General features: G+C 39.4%; 1 protein-coding gene across 15 annotated transcripts in view; it reads right to left on the bottom strand.

Moving 5' to 3' along the window:
• Positions 1 to 709: 709 nt before the first annotated feature.
• Positions 710 to 27,765, bottom strand: part of LOC311044491 (uncharacterized protein) — a 98,861-nt gene continuing 71,805 nt past the window's right edge. For all 15 annotated transcript variants that reach the window (XM_084056123.1, XM_084056117.1, XM_084056121.1 and 12 more), the window contains 7 exons: positions 8,966 to 9,223; positions 4,731 to 5,003; positions 3,710 to 3,926; positions 3,189 to 3,256; positions 2,210 to 2,323; positions 1,732 to 1,788; positions 710 to 1,003 (listed from right to left, as the gene is read on the bottom strand). In XM_084056123.1, the coding sequence (XP_083912249.1) occupies positions 1,751 to 1,788; positions 2,210 to 2,323; positions 3,189 to 3,256; positions 3,710 to 3,926; positions 4,731 to 5,003; positions 8,966 to 9,223 (968 nt within the window). In that variant the 3' untranslated portion in view covers positions 710 to 1,003; positions 1,732 to 1,750. The remainder of the gene's footprint in view (positions 1,004 to 1,731; positions 1,789 to 2,209; positions 2,324 to 3,188; positions 3,257 to 3,709; positions 3,927 to 4,730; positions 5,004 to 8,965; positions 9,224 to 27,765) is intronic.

The following is a 27,765-nucleotide window of genomic DNA, read 5'->3' as shown; positions in this document are numbered from 1 at the left end:
CCAAGCAAATTAAAGCCAAAATCTACCAGGTCCACCCATCACCTCAGACCACCCTAGAGGGTTTAGGTCCACCCATCACCTCAGACCACCCTAGAGGACCAGGTCCACCCATCACCTCAGACCACCCTAGAGGGTTTAGGTCCACCCATCACCTCAGACCACCCTAGAGGACCAGGTCCACACATCACCTCAGACCACCCTAGAGGACCAGGTCCACCCATCACCTCAGACCACCCTAGAGGATCAGGTCCACCCATCACAGGGAAATAGTGATGTCATGATGATCGTAACACATTAATTATCACACATTATAAATGATTACATAATAATAAATGACTTATGGTCAATTATAAAACAATAAAACCTTTTTCACAAACATGGTTGACTGGCTTCCATTCAGATGGATATTAATATTATATATGTTATGAAGAACTCTGATTGTGTGTGTGATCATTTATTTAATGTTTCAATATAGTGTAGAACTGAAATATTATGTTTGTGTTTTCTGACGAAAGAAACTATACAAAGTAATTTGATGAACCGCCCACACTAATTGGGACTCCCTCTTCCTTTGGTGTGTCGCCCAGGTGGCGCCTAAACCCTGACCTTTAACCTCACATAAACTATGTCTATAAACCTAACCTTAACCCTAAACCCTGACCTTTAACCTCACATAAACTATGTCTATAAACCTAACCTTAACCCTAAACCCTGACCTTTAACCTCACATAAACTATGTCTATAAACCTAACCATAAAATCACCTCAAAACCATGTCAACCTTTGCGTAACACTGGGAAAAGACAGTAATTATCGTTAGCCTTCGCTAGCCATTTAGCACTTTGAATTGTTTAAAGGACACATTAGTGAAAAAGGTTGATGATGTCATCATTGTGCTGCTGCTATGAGTATTTAAAAGCTGAATGGACACACAGATATTTCCTCCTCTCTCCACTAGGGAGCAGCAATGACTCTCTGCTTCTCTGAAAACACACCCAGGTGTTCTGTGAAAAGACAAAAAAACAATAAGAATCAGAATGTATTAACTGTGTGAACATGTTAACAGAATAACCTTCCCTTATAATAGTACATAATCATTCCCAAATGATTATTAATGTGTCATTAATAACTTGTTAAATGTTTGTTAATGGTTTAATTATTTAAAACTATAAATGGATAATAGATCATGAACAATTAATAAACTACTTGAAAACCTAACCTCCCAGCACCCTCCCTGCAACTACAGTAACCATCAAAGTAGAAACAACTCAGTCCATTCAACATTTGACCAATACTTTGTCAATAGTGTATCTTAGTAGGAAAGGCAGCTCAGTTGGTAGAACACTCTCCTTTGGACCACAAGGTTCTGTCTTTGATCCTGATAGTGATGGAATGATCAGTGTTTTAACTGTACTAAATCATTGGGTACAGATCATTGAAATGTTTATTTCAACCAAGAGGACCCCCCCCCCCATCTGATCACATTGTCATCAGTGATACAACAAATCATTTGATTATTAAATAATCTAATAATCACAATTAGATTCATTATTATAATAAATTAAGCAGAAGACACATGATAATGTGAATTCACACGACCGGCATGGTTCACCAGGCTAGTTGTTTCACTTCTACACAAGCATGTTGTTTTGTGTATTTTTTTGTAGTTTTATACACTTTTATACATAAACAAAAATAATAAAAGTTCAGTAAAAAGAAAGAGGATGTGAACCTGGGTGTGTGGGAGGAGTCTAAAGATCATCATTGGTTGTCGGCACCAGAATACGACCTGATAGAAGAAGAAGAGAGACAGTTAAAACACACAAACAAATGCATTTGATGTACTGTATTGTGTGTATTTCTCCATAAAATGCATAAATGTACACACAACATTCAGTCATCAGAACTAATGTGAACATTTGACTCATATTTAGGACTAAATGTAACACTGATGTATTAAATCTAAATGTGACAACATAGAACACACTTTGACCTCTAACTAGGTCGTCTAAACTGGTCTAAACCGGTTAAGGTTCAATACCAATATAAACCAGTTTAGGTTGTGGCTTTACATGTTTGTTTGTTTGCATTTCTCTGAGGGTTCCATATGTCATGTGATCCTCTGTTGATCTGACCTCATTTCTTCCACTGGTAGTAGATTAATTAATGAAACATGTTAATTAAACATGTTAATTAAACATGCTAATCACCTCGTTTCTTCCACTGGAAGTAGATGAATCCAGACAGGAACAAGACCAGACCCAGAACCAGACCTGATGCTCCCATGGCCACCTTGTTCTTCACTGACTCTGGCATGGAGAAATCTGACAATACAAATATTATATCTCATATCATATCATATCATATCATATCATATTATTACAGTAGATTAAAACAACTTGTTCTTCACTGACTCAGACATGGAGTCATCTGACAATAAGCTACAACAACCAAATACAATAAACAATAAACAGACGACACAGTCATTGTGAGTCTGTTCAGTAATAATGAGTCCAACCCTATTGGTCCAGTCCTTGAGGAGTTTGTCACCTGATGTGACATGTCCTTCTTAGAGCTAAATACATCCAAAACAAAGGATATGATGATAGATTTTAGAAGACATGAATCAACCTTTTATTATGATGATTATAAACCAGGCTGTGGAATGTGCAGAAAGTATCTTGGGACAGAGTCATAAACTCAGAACTGTGAGGCAGTTTGTAAAAAAGAACATCAGCGCTTGTTCTGTCTTATAAAACGGTCTTGTTTTCACATTGATGAAACCATGATGACTCTTTGATCTGCTTTTATCAAATCTAGCTGGTCTTTAATCTGCTTTTATCAAATCAATAAGCTCATAGCGCGACACTTGAATATTTGTGCAAATATTTGAATATATTTTATATATATATATTTTTTTTTTGGGGGGGTCCTTGACAAGAAAAAGTTTGAACACGACTGATATAGCAACAAATAGGTTTTTTTTCAGATAAATTAAGACATATGTTGAGACATTTGACAGTTACAAATGTTCGCTTTAAAATATATAAATTCAAAGATTTGCACAAATGTACACGATTTAAAAAAAATAGCAGATCTACAAGCTCATAGTGCGGCACTCGTTGCCACGCTATGAGCTTGTTTATCTGCTATTTAGACAGTAGATTACACTAGTTTACAGTAACTGACCCCAGTCCATCTTGATAGGCGCGGTCAGGCTGGGATGTTCCACCATGCATGTGATCTTCTCTCCTGATCTGTAACACACACACACACACGCACAGACACACACAGACACACACACACACACACACACACACACACACACACACACACACACACACACACACACAGTAGTAGTAGTAGTCGATCTACACGCTGAAACGTGCCGGGATTCGACACATTGATCCGTTGACCTTTGTTACCCTTGTTATTCTGTGTGTGTGTGTGTGTGTGTGTGTGTGTGTGTGTGTGTGTGTGTGTGTGTGTGTGTGTGTGTGTGTGTGTGTGTGTGTGTGTGTGTGTGTGTGTGTGCGTGCGTGCGTGCGTGCGTGCGTGCGTGCGTGCGTGCGTGCGTGCGTGCGTGCGCACGCGTGCGACTTAATATTAGCCTACCAATTAATGGGCCATTTTTTTTATTCTTAAAGAATGTATGTATACGTGTCTATTAGGTGTGTATTTCTATGTATAGGTGTCTGTTAGGTGTGTACCTGGGTGTGTACTCCAGGTAGGAGTGGTACTGGTAGTACCAGTCTCCATCAGACAGCTCAGCGGTAGAGGAGAGACCAGAGGCCAAAGGTTCTTGACCTATCCACCAGGTCACCAGGATCACTTTAGGATAGAAGTCGTAGCTGCTGCACCTCAGCATGTGAGTGTGTTCACCACGACGAGGGGGAGTCTCTGACTTCAGTCTCACTTTGGGCTCCACTGGATGAATAAGATTATTATTATTATTATTATTATTATTATTATTATTATTATTATTATTATTATTATTATTATTATCATTATTATTATCATTATTATTACACTTATTAATATATACCAGTCATTTGAACATGTCATTATCATTAATAATTGTATATTATCCAAATGAGATCCAAATGATCTAGAAACCTTCAACAGGCTTACAACCCCTCCCGCTCACTCAGATCAGCTAACACAGGGAAGCTGTCAGAATCTTCTCTAAAACACCCTGGACAACGCTCCTCACGTCCTAGACTCTTCTCCCTTCTGGCTCCCAAACGGTGGAACAAACTCCCCATTGCAGTTAGAGCTACAGACTCACTTCCAATCTACCACCATAATATGCAGACTGTAGCACTAGAACTATATTTTTTTAGTTTTTGTCGCATTCCTAAGCCAATAATTTGATGACCGGCGGTCTCTCCAATAGGAGACTCAAAGAGTCTCCTTTGAGTCTCCTACCAGAGACATTATTATCTTTCCAAATTAATCAATCAAATTATTGTCTCAGGAATGCGACAAAAACTAAAAAATCTCCATGAATTCAAGGCTTCATGGGGTGTAGAAAATAAGTCATTTTTGGGGTGAACTATCCCTTTAAGTGTTTAAGAGGATCTGAAATGTTTGTCAGCAGATTAAGTAATGTTTTATAATCATTATCAGATCAATATTAACACCATTAATCATCTCTGAATAGAATCATGTGATTTCATGTTATAGTTTATGAGGTGATGAGTGTTGAGTGCTGCTCTGAGATCAGCTCACCTCTCTTGTTCAGAACAGAGGAGTAGACGATCTCAGTGATGCGTTTGCAGAATGCCTCTCGCTGTGCTCTCACCACACGCAGTACTGTAGGATCTTTATTGAGGCGCTCTGCGTTCTTCACACCAAGCTCAGTGTATCCAACCCACTGATCTACTCTACTGTCCCATCTGAGCAGCTCATCACCATAGAAATTATATGACACTATGTACTGTATGTCCTTCAGCTCACTGGAGTTAAACACACAGCGTTGAGCCTCATAGAGCACATATCCATCTGGAAATAGACAATTCAAAATGTCATTAACAGAGGTGGGACCAAGTTCCTATGTTGCAAGTCCAAGTCGAGTCTCAAGTCTTTGCTCTCAAGTCCCGAGTCAAGTACAAGTCAACACAGCCAAGTCCCAAGTCAAGTCCAAGTCCTCAGCTTTTTGTTTCGAGTCCCACACAAGTCCTTAGCATTTTGGTTCGAGTCCCACACAAGTCCTAACCTTTTGTTTCGAGTCCCAAACAAGTCCTAACCTTTTGTTTCGAGTCCCAAACAAGTCAAAATGTTAATTCAAGATATGTAAAGATTTACATAAATCATGAGCATTTTTCACAATTTGCATTTGTTTTAAAACATGGGTTCTTCCAGGCCAACAGAACGCAGATACTGTACTTTTAATTTCCTCCTTGAGGACAGGGTTTAAAAGGGCCCTTTTTAATGAATATAATGTAATCTATCTTATATATACAATTTGAATCCTGCGCCATGTCGGTTGTCAGTATGTACGTACGTTGTATGTGGCCAGTGTGACGTAATCTGACATCACGCCAGTGTGACGTAATCTCACGACAGCATGACATCACACATGACATCACATCCTACCTATAAATTCTAGGATGCCGTCAGATCGCACCAGTTCGACGGCTTCCATAGTGGGTTTTGGTCATTGGAGAGGTGATGCACGTCACCTCTTTCTGAAGTGGGTACTTTCAAAGCCTGCCGTGGATTTAGGAGAGCACAAAACTCTCTCTCACACTGTGAGGTGCCTGTAAAGTGGCACTGCAAAGTGAACGACGCGTCACGCTAGGCCCGAACTTCTAGTTTTATACAATCTGTATGGTAGAGTATGTTACTACAATATAACTTATACAATCAGGGTGGTTGTATTTTGTCTCCCTGCCCTTCTATTGAGACATTTAGATAATGTCAAAGGCCATGTCTCACCTAGACACAGGATCTGACACAAATTCAGTGTATCCTCTGATCAAGCAGGCAGCTAGGCTCTATTATCACGATGGTGAAATTTCAGCACTTGCACTGGAAACCGTGTTCAAATCCGGGGTAGAAGAGGAAATGTATATAGCGCTGAAGTGGTCAATGTATGTTTTGTATTAATAACCAAAATCTACAAAGTAATTGGTACCTAAAGTTTTCAAATAATTGTAGTGGAGTAAAAGTAGGCTAATATCTGCCTCTCATATGTAGTTAGGTAGGTATACTCTTGGTTGCTTGTTTTTGCAGAAAATGCACTTAAGACTTCTGGTGATTAGTAGTTTCGTTCCCTACCTATGTTGAATGCACTTACTGTAAGTCGCTTTGGATAAAAGCGTCTGCTAAATAATGTAGAAGTAAAAGTACTGAAAATTGCAAATACTTCAGTAAAGTAAAAAATAAGTCAAAATTGTACTTAAGTAAAGTACTTGAATAAATTTAGTTACTTTCCACCACTGGTTATAGTTTGCACTTAGCACGCAGTAATGTTAATGTGAAGTATAGGTCTTGCCTTGCATACTGCTTTTCTCGTCTTGTCTTCCTGGTAACGTGCAACATGTGGGCCAGTGTTGCCAAGTATCGGGAGAGAAACAAGCGAACCGACTTCCAAAAACAAGCCAAAAACAAACCAAATTTTGTCCAAAGGTTAGGGTAAATAAGCAGCTTTGGCAACACTACACTAGGTGTCACTGACGGCCGGGATTTCTGACTAATAACATTATAGTTGATGCACACTTTTTAAACATTTTTGGCTTAAGTGACTTGAAAGTGACTTGAAAGTGACTTGAAAAGACTTGAATTTTCAAGTCAAGAGTCAAGTCAAGTCTCAAGTCTTTAGCGTTCAAGTCAAGTCAAGTCTCAAGTCTTTGGCATTCAAGTCCCAAGCAAGTCCAAGTCTATTTTTGATTTGGTCAAGCAAGTCTAAAGTCATCAAAATCGGGACTTCAAGTCAAGTCGAGTCTCGAGTCTCGAGTCCAAGTCCCCACCTCTGGTCATTAATGATAAGTTTTATTATCATCTGTATAATATCAACACTAGGCTAACTGCCCCCCATCGGACAAATATAACATAAAGTCTAAAATAGGTTCAGGATGTGAAATCTGGCATTAAAATGTTTGAATGTATATTGAATATCTTAAATACAATGAGATTGAGTTACCAGTTAAGTTTTGTTTCTCTATGTGTCCAGTTGTCTGTCTGTCTGTCTGTCTGTCTGTCTGTCTGTCTGTCTGTCTGTCTGTCTGTCTGTCTGTCTGTCTGTCTGTCAGACCCCATCATGTATTTCCAGGATAACCCCTTTTTTATAACTATATAGGCTATTTGAAAATAGCAGATCTACAAGCTCGTAGCGCGGCACCGAGTGCCGCGCTACGAGCTTGTAGATCTTCTATTTTTTTGGGTACTTTAAGTAAATGTTGATGCAACTACTTTTGTACTTTTACTGAAGTCATTCTTGAATTCAGGACTTTTACTTGTAACAGAGTACTTCTAGATTGCAGCATTGATTATTTTACTTAATAAAACATTTGAGTACTTTTCCCATCAGTGACTCTAGTCAGCAAACAAGGTAAATAGTCACATATAGAGAGTAGAGAGAACAATGAAGAGCCTCAAAGAAACTATAGGATACCAGGTCAATCAATATTACAATTGTGGGGGGTCTCCAGTTCAAATAGGATTATTTTGGGGGGTCCCATAATAGGATTATTATTTTAACCCCCCCCCCCCCCCCCCCCCCCCCCCCCCAGTGTTTGGCCACACCCACAGATTCAAACCAACCCCCCAAGGTGATAGGCCACGCCCACCCTACACTCTACAAGCTCATGAGCTTTTCTTGTATTGATCAATAAATGAAACAACTATAAAGTAACACACTCTACCATCCTTCAGTGGTGGAAAAAGTACTCAAATGTTTTACTTAAAAGTATCAAAAATTGCAATATAGAGAAATACTCTGTTACAATTAAACGTCCGGAATTCAAAATGTACTTGAGTACAAAAAGTAAAAATACTCATTATACAAAATGTCACATTTCAAGTCTTGAAATGTATACATTTTTTTTTATAAATAGCAGATCTACAAGCTCACAATGCATCACATCGTGATTAGTGACGCATTGTGAGCTTGTAGATCGGCTATTTTCAAATGGCCTATAGGGCTGAAGTGGTTACTGTATGTTTTGTAATGATAATCAAAATCTACAAAGTAACTAGTAACTAAAGTTTTCAAATAATTGTGTGGAGTAAAAGTACAATACTAAAAGTACAATACAAGTACATACTAATGCATAGATTTGTTGAATAAAATTAAAATAAAGCACCTTGAGCACATATTCATGTTTACTAGAAATACATATTATTTAGAAAATATTTCACCATAAATGCTTAATATACATGTTTAAACATTTTCATTAATGTTAAATATATTTGTAGGAGCCATTTCATTTGATTTCATATTTTTTGACTGAATGGCGCCCCCACTGGTCGCCTCGTAAAATGGCACCATGGTTCCCTATTAATCAGGCCGCAGCTGTGTGTAGCAGGACGCCAGAGGAGAAACAGATTTTCAACCGCTCGCTCGCTCGCACCATACACACACAGCCAAATCATGAAAGAAAGACTTTGAATTGAATCACTTTGAGTTTATTTTTGAACCTTTATGCTGCGCCTGTTTGTTTTGAAAGCTTTTTAGTTTAAGTCTGGAGCCTGTTATTGTTTTTAGTTGTTTGCCCCCGCCCCCCATATTATTTGAAACGTTTACAAACTCCTTCCATACATCAACCTGTCCTGTTCAAATCAACCTGTTCGATCCAACAAGATGCAACTATCAACAAACATCAAACAGTGAGTAACAACAACAGCCCAAGTCAAAGCATAGTGAGCGCGTTTAAGACGTATCCTGGCGTGGATAGGCATATTGGCCCTACAATATTCAACCGTTTTAGTTCATAACTATTGTGTTCATAGTATTCATGTACCTTTCACTGGTGGTTTCTTCAAGGCAGTGAGAATGTTGTCCAGGTTGGATTTGCAGAGCGCCTGCTGATTCAAAGCTGTTCCATAAGCTCCTGCACTGTAGGTCATATGATCTACAAACGGAGGCTGAGGCTCCACCACCTTCCCTTTGTTGAAGTCTGCGTACATCATCACTTCACCATCCAGTGCAAACATGAACTCTTTATATGAGTCTTTAACTGTGTCTGAACAGCCAATGACATTAATGTCCTCATGGAACACTGGAAATAAAACAAAGATGACATTACATTCAACAACAAACTTCTTCACAGTGACAATAACACATAATCATCATGTTAAACAATCATGTTTGCAGTGGTGGAAAAATTACTCAAATATTTTACTTAAGTAAAAGTATCAATACTGCATTTTAGAAGTACTCTGTTACAAGTAAAAGTCCGGAATTCAAAATTTACTTGAGTAAAAGTTCAAAAGTATTGCTATAAAAATGTATTTAAAGTACCAAAAGTAAAAGTATTAATATGTTTGAAAATAGCAGATCTACAAGCTCACAACGCGTTGCGATATATCTGCAAAGTAACTAGTAACTAAACTTTTCAAATAATTGTAGTGGAGTAAAAGTACAATATTTGCCCGTGAGATGTAGTGGAGTAGAAGTAAAAGTACTGGATATTGGAAATACTCCAGTAAAGGTAAAGTATAAGTACCTCAAAATTGTACTTGAGTACAATACTTGAGTAAACGTAATTAGTTACTTTACACCACTGCATGTTTGGTTCTTATATGAAGTGAAAGGTTGGATAAAAAAAGTAACTGATTAAAAGTCAAACGTTTTATTCACTGAAACAGATTCAAATGGTCTTTTTTTGTTTTGGTTTGTATTTTATTATGAAAGTAATTCATACAGAATGATTTATTTCATGATGTCACAACAACAGTTCCTAAGTTCCTAACATCTGTTTTAATGTTTATGTATTTGGACCAACATTCAAGATCCAATACTGTATATACAGGTAGTAAGAGGTGTGTGTGTGTGTGTGTGTGTGTGTGTGTGTGTGTGTGTGTGTGTGTGTGTGTGTGTGTGTGTGTGTGTGTGTGTGTGTGTGCGCGCGCGCGTGTGCGTGCGTGTCATTACTTTGTATTGTGCATTGTTCATATAATTTAATTTTATATAATAACAGTAGATATGAATGTATATATTATATAATAACATAAATATAATGTACTTACTTCCTGGGATCGCTTTGACATGAAGTACAGAGGAGAGGATGAGGAGGGTGGCTGTAATCTTCATCATCACTGATCAAAACTGAACTGAATTTAATAGATGAGAATAAACAGATCAGAATAAACAGATCAGAATAAACAGATGAGAATAAACAGATGAGAATAAAACAGATGAGAATAAACAGATGAGAATAAACAGATGAGAATAAACATATGAGAATAAACAGATGAGAATAAAACAGATCAGAATAAACAGATGAGAATAAAACAGATGTTTACTGAAAGAGAAGTTCTGGAGTCTGAAAGAGAATGAAGGAGGACTCGTTATATAGTTTAGAAGATTCAGCCAATCAGATTAAAGATATGATGTTACATCATCTGTGTCCAGTCAATGGTGACATCTTAGAGCGTCAGAGTAGTTAAAGTTACATAGCACGCACGCACGCACGCACGCACGCGCGCACACACATACACACCCACACACACTTACCAACGGTGGAGGAAGACATCAACCTGCTCATAAGAAGTAGTTATGGGTTCAGTGCCTTGCTCAAGGACACTTCAATATGAAGCCAGGAGGAGTCAGGGCTCAAACCGGGAACCTCTGTAAACTGAACTCACAGACGCTCCTCTAATCCAAGCGTCATTTATCTCACTGGTGAAACCATCACATCATGTGAGCAAAGTGTTACTTTACAAAGTGTGTGTGTGTGTGTGTGTGTGTGTGTGTGTGTGTGTGTGTGTGTGTGTGTGTGTGTGTGTGTGTGTGTGTGTGTGTGTGTGTGTGTGTGTGTGTGTGTGTGTGTTCAGCGTCGCTGGTAAAATGCTGTTCATGTTCATTAAACATCAATTCAAGCCTCATTACATCTCACTGCTGAAACCATCAAATGCCTTTAAAAACACACTGGTCATGTGATCAAAGTGTCACATGAGGTGTGTGTGTGTGTGTGTGTGTGTGTGTGTGTGTGTGTGTGTGTGTGTGTGTGTGTGTGTGTGTGTGTGTGTGTGTGTGTGTGCGTGTGTGTGTGTGTGTGTGTGTGTGTGTGTTTGTGTTTGTGATTTCATTGTATGCTAATGTCTGTTTATATTGCAGTGTTTCGTTTTTTGTCATTACAGCACTTTGGTTGACATGTGCTATAAATAAAGTTTTGGTTGAGTTGAGTCGTTACATAATAATGAAGTAAAACAGTAATCAGTATTATTGCTATCTGCCCATACTCGTTCCCCACAGAGGTCGTTAACGAGAATGATGTCCACACCTGTAACCGGCAACTCCGGCCGCACCCCCATGTCAACTTCTCCATTAACCAGCTCTGAAAGGACATTTCTTGCACTGGAACAGGAACAACAAACATCCCCATTCCCTGAAACTAAATGCTCTCCCCTGCATCAGTTTCAGTTGTAAAAGGTAACACAGACTATGGTACAAAATAGTCTAATGATCCACAGTCAGCACCCTCATTGGCACCTGTTTGTCACTTCCCATCACCCATAGACCCTCTAACAGACGACGTCACACTGATAAGAACCAGTTTGCGCGCAACCACTATGCGCTCTATGAAACCCATTCTGTCAGGTCTCGCTAGGACGCGCCTCACTAGCCAACACACAAGAGGGGGCTGGGGTGTTAAAAATGAATGGCAAGTATGCATCAACTGTCTTATGCTTCAAGAGCGCCCTCTGCTGTTCTAAGGGCAAAGCCACTGGGCTGAGTGAGTTGGCCAGTGCAGCTGGTTTAACCTATCTTTAGATTTAACCCATTAAGACTGGGAACGCATCTGTGTCATTTTAACATTTCTTTGGGCTATTATAGCGCGGCACAGAGTGCTATAAGCTATAAGCTTGTAGATCCGCAAAAAATAAAAAATGAATTTATACATTTTTAACTCAAATATTTTCTTTTGGGGGGTCCCTGGAACATTGACGTGAAAAAGTTTGAGAACCACTGATATTATAGCATCCTATGAAACTGTTAGGATTTAAAAGACATTTGTAGAATCCTCCAGAAGAAAAGTTTGAGTTACAAATGTTTGCTTTAAAAAACACATTCAAAGATTTCCTCGAATTTTCTCGATTTTTCAGAAACAATAGCAGATCTACAAGCTCATAGAGCGGCACTCGATGCAGCGCTGTGAGCTTGCCGCCTCTAATAACGAGGCAAGCTCCATACTAGAGCTCCAATGAATTGAATTGCAGCGGTTAATGAGGTATCTAGGTTTCTATCTATGGTGGGGAGCCCCATATCAATGAGTTTCCTTTTTTGTTAGGTGTAGTTATTTAATTGGGCTTGCTTTCTCATGTTTTTTAAACCAGTGGTTCCCACATTTTTTCTTGTCATAGACCCCCAGATTAATATGTATTTGTCCGCATAATCCCCCCCTAGACCCCCATCTGAAAATATGTGGTGACAGGAGAAAGTCACCTTATTCCTGGCTTCTCTGGGGCGCCGCCATTGCCTCTTACAGGGGTGCTGCTTCATTCAACATCTGTTCACTTCCTCCCTAGTACAGGCTACTGCAGGTGTAATAGAGACACACAGGGACTAGTATAGACTACTGCAGGTGTAATAGAGACACACAGGGACTAGTATAGACTACTGCAGGTGTAATAGAGACACACAGGTGTAATAGAGACACACAAGGACTACACATTTCACGCCCACATTTGAGACAGTGCACCCATGCAAGGTCCGTTAGAACGATGTACAGCAGCTGTCAATGCAATCTCTATGAGATTAATATGAGCGTTAGCCTACTTTTAAAATGACCCTACATGAACTGGAGACGATATAGAGTTGAATACAAATATGTTTACACATGTATAGAGTGTCTTTATCAACAGGGGCGCCGACTCCGTGGGGGCCTCGGGTCCACAGTCCCCTCACTCAACTGATGAGCCCCTCAGATCGGGGCGCAATTTAATTTCCATGACTATAGCGCAAAGCAGCTCTCTGAAGGTTCAAATGGTGCCCGCGACGGCCATGAGAGAGACGCCTTCAACGCACCGGCCGTTAACACCTGTGGAACAATAGCGCAGGAATGTAGGAATCTAACAACCCCACCCAGCCATCAAGCCCTTGTAAACCTGCTCTGTATAGTTTGATGTGTAAACCTAATGTGACAATAAACCTGATTCTTCTTGTTTCTTGTTTCTTCTAATTATTTTTGTAGGGGCCATTTCATTTGATTTAATATTTTTTGACTAAATGAGGAAAATGGCACCATGGTTCCCTATTAATCAGGCCACAGCCGTGTGTAGCAGGACGCCAGAGGAGAAACAAATTTGTAAAGTTTCAAATGATAAAGGGGGCGCGGGGAAACAACGAAAACAAGAACAGGCTCCAGACTTGAACTGCAACTCCTTCCATTCATCAACCTGTTCGAAATCAACCTGTTCGATCCACCAAGATGCAACAAACAAAGTCCACGTGTTGTGAGCGCGTTGAAAAGACGTATCCTGGCGTAGATAGGCATATTGGCCCTACAATTTTAGTTTGATTGCTTTTACTGTAAAATGTATTTTACCTTCCTTATAAATTATAATGGCCCTCTATAACTAAAATGAAACATAAATAGCACCTTTCATGACATGAATGCAGCTCAAATGTCTAAAATAATTAAACTGTTTAAGGTGGTTTTAATTTTCATGCTATAAATAAAGTAATTCAAGTAAAAACAAGTTGTGTGATTATTTTAAGTATAGCCTTTAAGTATAGTAAGCCAGCAATGTAGGGGTCCTTGGCATGAAAAAGGTTGAAAACCACTGGCATATATAACTTGGCTGGCTGATAGATCCCATTTTACATTTACTTCGTCTTGGAAACGAAGATGGGACCACGTCCACGACCACCGCCAAAAAAGAAAATGCATTGATAAGCTTGGAAGTGGTTGAGCTCAGGTGATCAGACATCAGTAAGAAAAATCAGTACAAAGCATATTGTGTGTGGGCCACACACGCGCGCTGAACATTTTCACATTCAATATTTCTGTGGGCCACACACGCGCGCGAAATTTTACATTTAATTAATTAAATGTATTTTTTTTTACATTTAATTAATTATAGACGCTTGCATGCCGTGCGTGTGGGAGGCAGGGAATAATCATAGTATACCTTCAAAAAAAAACTAGAACACAACACTGTGCTGAAGCACAGGGCACCAACCTGGGGGGGGGGGGACCAAACGGCGTGAAGAAAAAAAAAACGGTGAAAAAGGAAGCAGGGCTGCGAAAGGAGCGCTACAACATTGAAACGCACCGGTGAAGCATCCTTTTTTTCCGCGCAGCGGATATTATACACTATATTTAATGAATACGATTTTTTTGGCGGTTTTCAATTTTTTTTTGATCAAGACCAAACCTTAGGCTATCCACGGACAACAGTTGACTTGTCTCTTTATTAAAAAAAATCTATATACCAAAGACATACAGTATTTAGGCTTAAGAGCTTAAAGTGAGCTGAAGTGTGTTTAAATTAAGCAATATTACACGAGAGGGTGTGCTTTACCGTCATTATTGGCACGACAGTGATGCGGTCAGGAACGAGGCGCCAGCCGAGTTCCGCCAGCATCACTGAAGTGCCAATAATGTAAGGTAAAGCACACCCTCGAGTGCAATATTGCGATTATACAACAGTTACCAACAAAACACATCCAAATGTATTCATATTGTGGGGCAATTAATAATAATTTTTTTTCGCTATTGTCCGTTTCCCTGTAAAGAGAAGAGTTTTTGACTGAGAGACATTAAATAGTCCCTGTAGCAGTGCTTTGAGTTTGAGGCACCGTCTCATCAACACAGCTGAGCTATCAATGCTTGCGCAGTGGAATGAATTCCAGTAGGCTATATGCTCCGTCGTACGACCGTGTCACGCGGCCAAAATAACTGATCTACAAGCTGACAACGCGTCGCGATGGCGACGCGTTGTGAACTTGTAGATCGGCTATTTTGGCCGCGTGACACGGTCGTACGACGGAGCATATAGCCTACTGGACTGTTAACGAAATGGGAGTCATTTTACTTTACACAGGAGGATATTTATAACCTTCTAACCATTGATCAACCGTAAATCCACCAAATTAACAACATAGTCCATTTTGCATAGCTGTTTGTTCTCCGGTGGCGGCGGTGGGTCAGGCTACTGTCTGTTTGTTTTCCTACCGTGGGACAGAGTGACTTCACAGCACAGCTGTGCCATATAATGGTCTAATCAGGTGCGGACTGGACTGCACTGCGGAGTGATTTATTAATGTGATTAGGCCCGTGCTATGATGCTGGTTTGAAGCACGGCTAGAAAGCTATTTCAACCAATCAGATTGCTTGGTCGGAACTACCTGTTGTATAATGTTAGTTTTTTGTCACCGTCTGATCATGATTATACTAAATATATCATGAGTAAATTCATACAAATTAGCGGTGCACAATATAGTTTTTTTTCTCAATCTTTATTGTATAAAACTGTCTGTCTGGTTGGAAACTGTGGCTACTGTTGTTAGCCATGTTATGTGGATGAGTTGGTTATCTTTTCCCCTTATAGTGCTGGCTTACAACAGCTTCTGAGGATTTGTTCCCAGTATGGTATTCATTTTAACATAACGTATAACGCCAAGAAAAGTAGCATTATGATGTAAAGAGGACACAACAGGCAGTATTTCCTCTCACAGAGGATCTCACCAGTGGTGGAAAAAGTACTCAAATTCTTTACTTAAGTAAAAGTACCAATACTGCAATATAAAAATACTCAGTTACAAGTAAAAGTCCAGAATTAAAAATGTACTCGAGTAAAAGTACAAAAGTATTGGCATCAAAATGTATTTAAAGTACCAAAAGTAAAAGTACTAAATATTTGAAAATAGCCGATCTACAAGCTCACAACGCGTCGCGATGCGACGCGTTGTGAGCTTGTAGATCTGCTATTTTCAAATAGCCTAGGTATAAAATAGGTTTAAAGTGGTTAATGTATGTTTTATAATGTAATAATTTACATCTGAAAAGTAACTAGTAACTAAAGTTTTCAAGTAAATGTAGTGGAGTAAAAGTACAATATTTGCCTCTGAGATGTAGTGGAGTAGTAGTAAAAGTACTGGAAATTGGAAATACTCAAGTAAAGTACAAATACCTCAAAATTGTACTTAAGTACAGTACTTAAGTAAATGTACTTAGTTACTTTCCACCACTGGATCTCACAGATGATAGAGACATCCATAGACTGTGTTGCAAAGTGTACGCTCAGGCAAACATCTTAGTTAGGACATTGTATAAATGCTCTTCAGATGTTAAGGTTTCTTTGAAGTAACTATAGGATTAGTCATAGGGCTACTAGAGATGTGTGATTTAGAGGTGTAGTTGCATGTTGTTCCCACTGGAGGGCGCAATACACTTAATACACTCTATATATTCAGGAACGGCTTCCTGTTCTGTAAGCGTCACTTCCTGCCAGGTGGTTTTGTTTGGTTGCTGTGAAGAACTACTACTGGTATGAAAACACACAATAATCATTTATTATAGATAATTTACTGGTATGAAAACACAGAATAATCATCATTTATTGTACATTTCCATAATACATCAGAGCTAATGAGACATGCTCTTATTAGAGTCCACAGACCAAAGATAATTCTGTTTAGTGTTGTTGTGAAACCACTAGGCATTAGCCTGTTGCTAATGCTAACATAACATACTTTATTTGCTTGTTTGAGTCCAGATACTTGATAAAAAAACAACCAGTGGTTGTGTTAATGTTGTGTTAATGTTTTAAACGTACTTTAGTGTCAACACTGTATTGTTTTAGTGATGTTTATGAAGAGGTTTAATGCTAACCAAGATGCTAAGCTCTAAGCTAGTTAGCTAGACTTGGTTAGTGAGGCAGCAGCATAGTGAGACATTAAAGGGTCATTCTGCTTATTTTGTGACATGAAAACCATTTGGTTTGAGTGTCTTCAGACACTAATGGTTTGTTTTAGCTACAAGTACCTGGATGGTTATACTTTACATATATTAAATACATTAGAGATGGTTATAATTTACATATATTAAATAAATTAGAGATACAAATGAATGGTTAAAAGGGGAATATATTAAAATTATGTATTAAAAGGTTGAGAATAATTTATAGTATAATTAAAATTAATTCATTTGTAAATAATTCATGTGTTAATTTGTGTTGTGATACTGACCAAGATATTGACCATGATATTGACCATGATACGGACCAGGACACTGACCATGACTATACATTATTCCATTGTATTTGAAGTAGGCTACTATATCCTTAGTTAAGTTGTAAGATATTATGAAGAAGAAAATAAGTCAATGAGGTCTCATAAGAACAAAGAAAAAGAACAGAATAATTTACTATTCTGCTCTTTGTGCAGATTGTGTTTTTGACAACCCAGGGAGTGTGAATAGTACGACGGTGGAAGGGGTGTGGCCAGCCGTAGGACCCGCCCACAGAGGATATCTGACCTGCTTGATTCATCTATACAGGTAAGACCCTGAGTAGCAGTTCTCCACTTCCACCTCTGTCCTAGTAGGATGTCTGTCTCTGTCAAAATGGCCGCTAGTCCAACTTACATTTGGAACCAAACACTGTAGAAAAAACATTGAAGGTATTATTTCCAACTAAATTGGGGGATACCCTTTAATTTGGTAATACTTTTGAGATCACCAGAATTCATGAACATGCGTTTAGATCAAGGTCAATGTACAAATTCACCCACAAATGAGCAATCAGTTGAAATTTGCAAATGAACGCTTGGGTGGGTGGTGTCTCTGAGGTGAATTGACTTATTTAATTTGAGCTTGTCAGTGTGTTTGTCCTTGTGACAGATGTAGTGCCAGTTGTCTGTTGTTTGTGATGGGTCAGACTACTGGGAAGGTCAGCCTGGAGCTGTTTGTTTGGACTGTAGAGATACAGATCCACACCACCAGACTGATAAACCAACTGCTTTCCAGTGGTGGAAAAAGTACTACATTTTTTTAAATTAATGTTGCTATATCAGTGTTTCTTTATTCATGTCAAGGACCCCCAAAATTATATGTATTTGGCCGCGGACCCCCATCTCAAAATACGTTGTTCCAGGGACCCCCCAGAAGCAAAGATTTGAGGAAAAAATGTTTGCTCTACAAGCTCCCACTATGAGCTTGTAGATCTGCTACTTTTGAGTAGCGTCAGTGGCTCAGGGGGTAGAGTGGCCGGATGGGAACCGCGAGGTTCCCAGTTCGATCCCGGGCTCCCCCAGAGTTAGTGTCAAAGTGTCCTTGAGCAAGACACTGAACCCCTAATTGCTCCAGATGAGCAGGTTGGTGCCTTGCATGGTTTCCTCCTCCATCGGTGTATGAATGTGTGTGTGAATGTGTGAATGTAATGAACAATCTATGTAAAGAGCTTTGGATAAAAGAGCTTTATAAATGCACCATTTACCATTATTTACCTTTTACCATTTAGCCAAAGAAATGTAAAAATGACATGGATGCGTCCCGGTCTTAATGGGTTAATTAAGAACAATGCAATGGTGAAAGGTTCTACAGAGGATATTCTGCTGAGCGGCTGATGGGAGGGGGGTCATGGGGTCGTTGCTATGACCACAGCATGGTGTCAGTGATACTGGACACCATCACCATGACCAGACACCTGGGCTGTAGGAGGTTAACCCATTAAGACCCGGGACGCATCATGAGTGTCATTTATAGATTCCTTTGGCTTTAAAAAAATATCAGATCAAGCTCATAGCGCGGCACCGAGTGTACTTAAATACAGTATATTGAAACGATCTTTCAATATATATATATTTTAAAGTGAACATTTGTAACTCAAATTTTATTGCTTCTGGAGGATTCTATGTCTTCTATATTGTAACAGTTTCCTTTTCTTTTATTTACTTATGTTGCTATGAGAAAAACGTATGCTGGGAGAAAAACATATGTCCCAAAATGAGGGAAAAAAACACATCTGAAAATATTTTGTTACAGGGATATAGCTTGAATATCTGCTATTTTCAAATAGCCTATGTATAACATAGGGCTGAAGTGGTTAATGTATGTTTTATAATGTAATCATTTATATCTGAAAAGTAACTAGTAACTAAAGTTTTCAAATAATTGTAGTGGAGTAAAAGCATAATATTTGCCTCTGAGATGTAGTGGAGTAGAAGTAAAAGTATTGGAAATCGGAAACACTCAAGTAAAGTACGAATACCTCAAAATTTTACTTAAGTACAGTACTTAAGTAAATGTGTCATGCATGACACATTTGGCACGCGGATGCCACATAGTCGGAGTAATGGTCTGTCGGACTAACGTATGCCCCCCAGAGCGCACACCCGGTACGCTCTTTTTTTCACAGCTACACCAAATCTCTTTGTCCAAAATAACAGATCTACAAGCTCACAACTTGATGCTGGGACTTTTAGGCATATTTAATATTGTTAATCGCAATTATTTTGTCCTAAAAAAAAGGTGACATGAAATAGTGCCTATAGTCACCTCACCTGTAAATATTGTATTGGTGTTTCGTGGTCATGTTGTACATTTAATTAGGCTACTACTGTCAGATAGTCATTCCCCCCCTCCCCCCATTTTTCTCCCCCATTAAGTCCTCCCCACACACCCCCCCCACACACACACACACACACACACACACACACACACACACACACACACACACACACACACACACACACACACACACACACACACACTGTGTGCTGTCTCTGCTGTTGTTTCCTACTGACACAACTGCCAGTGAGGAGCCCCCACCGGGACGTTGTAGAGCCTCCGTCCTACTCCTGGAATTTCATTTGTCATAATGGTTACAAATACTGTCTAATGAATACACATTCAAATCTCTCTCTCTCTCTCTCTCTCTCTCTCTCTCTCTCTCTCTCTCTCTCTCTCTCTCTCTCTCTCTCTCTCTCTCTCTCTCTCTCTCTCTCTCTCTCTCTCTCTCTCTCTCTCTCTCTCTCTCTCTCTCTCTGTGTGTGTAAACAGCACGGCTAAAAGGATAACACAAAAACATCCTGGGGACTTGTTTCCATTGTGGTCCTCATTTGTCAGAGGGTTACAAATACTGTCTAATGCAGTTTCTCTCTCTCTCTCTCTCTCTCTCTCTCTCTCTCTCTCTCTCTCTCTCTCTCTCTCTCTCTCTCTCTCTCTCTCTCTCTCTCTCTCTCTCTCTCTCTCTCTCTCTCTCTCTCTCTCTCTCTCTCTCTCTCTCTCTCTCTCTCTCTCTCTCTGTGTGTGTAAACAGCACGGCTAAAAGGATAACACAAAAACATCCTGGGGACTTGTTTCCATTGTGGTCCTCATTTGTCAGAGGGTTACAAATACTGTCTAATGCAGTTCCTCTCTCTCTCTCTCTCTCTCTCTCTCTCTCTCTCTCTCTCTCTCTCTCTCTCTCGATGAAAGATTGGCTCCTGATTGTATAACATTATAATTTTTTCTGCTTATTAACCCATTAAGACCCGAGACCGATTCTACAAATGTCTTCTAAATCCTAGCAGTTTTCTTAAACAAAATATTGTTGCTATATATCAGTGGAACTTTTTCATGCAAGTGTAGCAGGGCGGTATATTTAATTATATATGTAGCCAACTACGCCACCTGGGGAGTTGCACCCCAGGAAATATTTATAGTGTTAAACAACCACCTGAACATAAATTACTCCTCACACAAGTTCGTTGTCACATGATAAAAAGGCAGAAACAGTATTTAGGATTTAGAAAGTACAAAAAGCTTTATTGTAATAATAAACAGTGTAGTCTCATCAACAATAAAAGTAGCAAAAACGTTTAATATGCTAAAACCAATTAGTGAGGCAATGCGCTTAATAATAATAATAACTATAGGGCCAGTGCTGGGGGATAAGGGGGAGGCTGAGCAGGCCGGCTGACCCAGAGGAAGGGCTCTCCGAGATGGCACAGCAAAACAAACTAAAATTATATCACACTATAAACACAGCAAAAAGGGGGGAGAAATACCACAACCCACTGGGCAGCCGCCACCTGCTCCCTCGCACCAAGGGGTCCCCAGCCACAGGCCTGCAAGACAGGAAATCAAGCGTTAAGCAGTGCCAGGAAAATAGATTCAATCAATTGGTATCATATATATATTATAGAGGATATATATATATATAAAGATATATGTATATTATACTAGAGTGCTGTCTGTAGGCCTATAGTTGCCGGGAATAACAAAAGCAAGTAAACACAAAATAAACCAATACTAAATAAGCAAAAATAACCAGATAAGAAATAAACAACAACGAAATAAACAAAATAGGCAATAACCTTAAATAAGCAAAATAAGCAAGAACACTAAATAAACAATAACGAAAACAATAATACTAAATAATAAACAAAACAAACAATGAGGCTGGCTGAAAGCCTGAGTGCGGACGGTTGCGTCAGAAAAGAGTACTTTAGTTTTAACCCCTGTAAGGGCGTGAGCTCGGCTGAGCAAGTTGTTCCACACAGCCGTTAGGAACGGGGGGAAGGGAACCTCAGCGTGGAGCGTCAGGGTTAGTAAAGCGTGGGTGATTCAAACCCTGCAAAGCAGCAGCAGGTATCACAGTGCCTGAAACGATAAAGGGCCCTGTCATTCTACCAATTTATAATACTAATGTTCATTAAGACAGGAGCAGAGAGACAGACAGTAACGTACTGCTATGCAGCAAGAGGCGGAAGCCACGATGGCCCGCTTGCAGCGGCGGACACCGGTAGGAATAACTGTAGTAATAAATAAGGCCATGATTACTATAGTGCCCGCCTGACATAGAATTATATATATATATATATTACTTGTTATACTGCGGAGAGGAAAGACCACCAACGTACCCGTTGTGCAGTGTGAAGCAACACACGCTCGGCGCAAACGCCAACGGGAGAGGTAGACACAACAGGGCTACAGAGGGCACAAACGGTCATGGTCAAGTTCAAGACCGTGCTCTACAGCATAAGACAATAGCATAAACAGCAAGACGGAGAGACATACCTGCGCTGATGCGCGATGCAAATACAGACACAGACGAGCCCAACAGGCCAGCCTGAACGGATAGTGGACCAGGTGTGGAGACAGACAGACAGCTAACTGAGTTTGGGGGTGCGTTGCTTTAGTACTGTTGCCAATCAGCCCACTGATGAGTGGGCGGAGGATGGGGCCGTGGGCAGCGTGGGAACCCACGCCCATCCTGCTACACAAGGACTCCCATAATTAGGCCTTTATGTATTTGGCCATCTCAAAATATGTTGTAATAAGGATCCCCAGAGGCAAAGACTTGAGTCAAAAATGTTCCCTTTAAAAAATATATATATTCAAAGATTTGTACAAATGTTCAAGATCTTTCAAAAATAGCTGATCTACAAGCTCATAGCGCGGCACTTGGTGCCACGCTATGAGCTTGTAGATCTGCTATTTTTGAATAGCCAAAGTATAAAATATGGATAAATCAATCAAAGACATTTGTGTTATTATATATCTATTTTTTAATATAGCCCTTGGCTATATAGCCATTGGTTCTCAAAGTGGGGTCTGTGTGTGTGTGTGTGTGTGTGTGTGTGTGTGTGTGTGTGTGTGTGTGTGTGTGTGTGTGTGTGTGTGTGTGTGTGTGTGTGCGTGTGCGTGCGTGCGTGCGTGCGTGCATGTGGTTGTGTAATAGAAGGTGAGGGGGTCAAACCATCAATAGTTAATGCAATGTTTGAGGAAGTCATCAGTGGGTGAAGAAGAACTTTCTGGATTTTCCAAAGTCATACTGTAGCTGTTTTCAACTTGGTGTCCCTATTTATGACATGTTACTAAAGGCTAAAATGTCCCAAAAATGTCCAAAAACGTTTCTCAAATTATCTAAAAAGAAACACTACTTCGCAATTTTCAAAAGAAATACCAAGATTATAAGATATACAATAGCTCACAAAAAGATCACAATAATGTCACATCGCAACAGCCAAACTAAGGGACTTTATGTAAAAAAGCTAGCCATGGTTCACATGATACTCGTCTGTCACAAGCATCATGGCGGAATTTCTGGTTTTGGCACTTTCTCCATTTACAACCCGTACATGTATAGAGTGTTTGTTCAGTAACAGTGTTAAATAGCTCTATATTGTGATAGTAATCATTACTATAGAGTGTTTGTTCAGTAACAGTGTTAAATAGCTCTATATTGGGAATGGGCACTCTCTCTTGATTGGTTGAAATTGACAACCCACCTGCAGTGACATTTAAGAGAACATGAGGCACAATGATGTTTTCTCATTCCTTTATTGATATTAAGACATTCCATTCAAACCAAGCAAATTAAAGCCAAAATCTAACATCTGAACTTCAAACCATTCATGATCAGGGGCCCAGATCCCAGGGGGGAAGGAACGGATAGAAACACAGCAGTGGAGCTGAAAAACGGAAAGATAAATAATCACCTCAGACCACCCTAGAGGACCAGGTCCACCCATCACCTCAGACCACCCTAGAGGGTTTAGGTCCACCCATCACCTCAGACCACCCTAGAGGACCAGGTCCATCACACATTATAAATGATTACATAATAATAAATGACTTATGGTCAAGTATAAAATAATAAAAACAACCTTTTTCACAAACATGGTTGACTGACTTCCATTCAGATGGATATTAATATTATATATGTTATGAAGAACTCTGATTGTGTGTATGATCATTAATTTAATGTTTCAATATAGTGTAGAACTGAAATATTATTCTTGTGTTTTCTGACGACAGAAACTGTACAAAGTAATTTGATGAACCGCCCACACTAATTGGGACTCCCTCTTCCTTTGGTGTGTCGCCCAGGTGGCGCCTAAACCCTGACCTTTAACCTCACATAAACTATGTCTATAAACCTAACTTTAACCCTAACTTTAACCTTACCTCAAAACCACGTTGACCTGGGCGAAACACCGGGAAAAGACAGTCATTTTCGTTACTCTTAACTAGTCAATTAGCATTTTGAATTGTTTAAAGGACACATTAGTGAAAAAGGTTGATGATGTCATCATTGTGCTGCTGTTATGAGTATTTAAAAGCTGAATGGACACACATGTATTTCCTCCTCTCTCCACCAGGGATGACTCTCTGCTTCTCTGAAAACACACCCAGGTGTTCTGTGAAAAGACAATAAACCAATAAGAATCAGAATGTATTAACTGTGTGAACATGTTAACACTTTAGAATAACATTCCCTTATAATAGTAAATGAATCATTCCCAAATTATTAGTTAATGTGTTATTCATAACGTGTTAAATGTGTGTTAATGGTTAAAGATGGAATGATTTAAAACTATGCTATAAATGGTTAATAGATCATGAACAAGTTATTAGTAAGTTTAGGGTTAAGGTTAGGTTTATAAACATAGTTTATGTGAGGTTAAAGGTCAGGGTTTAGGCGCCACCTGGGCGACACACCAAAGGAAGAGGGAGTCCTAATTAGTGTGGGCGGTTCATCAAACTGATGAAGACACACAAACCCCCCCCCCCCTCATCTGACCACATTGTCATCAGTGTTGTCTGATACAACAAATCATTTGATTATTACATTTGATTATTAGATTCATTATTATAATAAATTAAGCAGAAGACACATGATAATGTAAATTCACGCGATCGGCATGGTTTACCAGGCTAGTTGTTTCACTTCTTACACAAGCATGTTGTTTTGTGTGTGTTTTCTACTTTTATACACTTTTATATATAAACAAAAAGAAAAAAAATCAGTAAAAAGAAAGAGGAAGTGAACCTGGGTGTGTGGAAAGAGTCTAAAGATTCTCATCAGTGGTTGTCGGCACCAGAATACGACCTGATAGAAGAACAAGAGAGACAGTTAAAGCAGACACACAAATAAATCATATGTACTGTATTGTGTTTACTCTAAATGTAACACTGATGTATTAAAGCTAAATGTGACAACATAGAACACACTTTGACCTCTAACTAGGTTATATGAATTGGTATAAACCGGTTAAGGTTCTAAACCAATATAAACCAGTTTAGGTTGTGGCTTTACATGTTTGTTTGTTTGTTTGTTTGTTTGTTTGCATTTCTGTGAGGGTTCCACATGTCAAAGCAAAGCAAAGCAAAGCAAAGTTTGTTGTTTACCCAGGGTGTTGGACTAAGTGCGGAACTTATTTACAGCCAGACCCTGCATGGAAGCCTTGCTCAAGGGCTATTCAGCGGGGGGAATCGAACTAGGGACCTTCCGGTATCAAGGCCGCCCCTCTAACCACTAGGCCACCGCTGCCACTGTCATGTGATCCTCTGTTGATCTGACCTCATTTGTTACACTGGTAGTATAATAATTAATGAAACATGTTAAAAACATGTTAATCAAACATGCTAATCACCTCGTTTCTTCCACTGGAAGTAGATGAATCCAGACAGGAACAAGACCAGACCCAGAACCAGACCTGATGCTCCCATGGCCACCTTGTTCTTCACTGACTCTGGCATGGAGAAATCTGAAAATACAATGATGTCATATTATATTATATTATATTATATTATATTATATTATATTATATTATATATCATATTATTACAGTAGATTAAAACACCTTGTTCTTCACTGACTCTGACATGGAGTCATCTGACAATAAGCTACAACAACCAAACACAATAAACAATAAACAGACGACACAGTCATTGTGAGTCTGTTCAGTAATAATGAGTCCAACCCTATTGGTCCAGTCCTTGAGGAGTTTGTCACCTGATGTGACATGTCCTTCTTAGAGCTAAATACATCCAAAACAAAGGATATGATGATAGATTTTAGAAGACATGAATCAACCTTTTACTATGATGATTATAAACCAGGCTGTGGAATGTGCAGAAAGTATCTTGGGACAGAGTCATAGACTCAGAACTGTGAGGCAGTTTGTAAAAAAGAACATCAGCGCTTGTTCTGTCTTAGAAAACTGTCTTGTTTTCACATTGATAAAACCATGATGACTCTTTGATCTACTTTTATCAAATCAATCTGGTCTTTGATCTGTTTTTATCAAATCAATCTGGTCTTTGATCTGTTTTTATCAAAACAATCTTGTCTTTTATCAGCTTTTATCGAATCAATCTGGTCTTTAATCAGCTTTTATCAAATCAATAAGCTCATAGCGCGACACCGAGTGCAGCGCTATGAGCATGTATATCTGCTATTTCTTTTAAATCTTGAACATTTGTGCAAATGTTTGAATATAATTTATATATTTTATTTTTTAAACAACATTTTTAACTCAAACATTTTCTTCTGGAACAACATGTTTTGATGGGGATCAGTGGCCAAAAACATATCAATTTGGGGGTCCTTGACAAGAAAACGTTTGAGCACCACTGATATATTTTTTCAGAAAAATTAAGACGTACAGTATGTTGAGAGACATTTGACAGTTACAAATGTTTGCTTTAAAAATACATATATTCAAAGATTTGCACAAATGTTCACGATTTTTCAAAAATAGCAGATCTACAAGCTCATAGTGCGGCACTCGGTGCCGCGCTATGAGCTTTTATATCTGCTATTTTGACAGTAGATTACACTAGATTACAGTAACTGACCCCAGTCCATCTTGATAGGCGCGGTCAGGCTGGGATGTTCCACCATGCATGTGATCTTCTCTCCTGATCTGTAATACACACACACACACACACACACACACACACACACACACACACACACACACACACACACACACACACACACACACACACACACACACACACACACACACACACACACACACACACACACACACACAGTACTAGTACCCAATCTACACGCTGAAACAACATATTGATTTTTGTTAATATTGTATTTGACTTTGTTTGTGTAGGAGCATGAATGCCCCGCTGGGCTCTCCTCCGCTCTAGTGTTTATTGTGTATTCCACTATTCCCTCCCCATTGCAGAAACAATAGCAAGGCAAGAGGCAGAAGAAACTTAATAACGAGATAAGCACGTTATAGCGTATTCCTGTGTGTGTATTCATGTAAGTATAGCAATTTCTTGCGCGGGTCTCTTTCTGCGTTATGCGTCATGTGTGCACGACGACAAGCTTGCTGCGTGGTTTAGTCTGGAGTGGACTGGTGATAAACATGGTCAGGAGGAATCGTGTGTGTGTGTGTGTGGGCGTGGGTGTGGGTGTGTGGGTCTGTGTGTGACTTAATATTAGCCTACCAATTAATGGGCCATTTTCAGCAAGAGAGTAACACTTGTTTTATTTTTAAAGAATAAATGTATAGGTGTCTATTAGGTGTGTATTTCTATGTATAGGTGTCTGTTAGGTGTGTACCTGGGTGTGTACTCCAGGTAGGAGTGGTACTGGTAGTACCAGTAGAGGTGTCTATTAGGTGTGTATTTCTATGTATAGGTGTCTGTTAGGTGTGTACCTGGGTGTGTACTCCAGGTAGGAGTGGTACTGGTAGTACCAGTAGAGGTGTCTATTAGTTGTGTATTTCTATGTATAGGTGTCTGTTAGGTGTGTACCTGGGTGTGTACTCCAGGTAGGAGTGGTACTGGTAGTACCAGTCTCCATCAGACAGCTCAGCGGTAGAGAAGAGACCAGAGGTCAAAGGTTCTTG

Source organism: Gymnoscopelus microlampas (genome assembly GCF_963454915.1).
Source record: "Gymnoscopelus microlampas genome assembly, chromosome: 4".
Classification (NCBI taxonomy): domain Eukaryota; kingdom Metazoa; phylum Chordata; class Actinopteri; order Myctophiformes; family Myctophidae; genus Gymnoscopelus; species Gymnoscopelus microlampas.
Note: the sequence above shows the minus strand (reverse complement) of the source record. Positions and strands in the feature narration are given on the sequence as shown.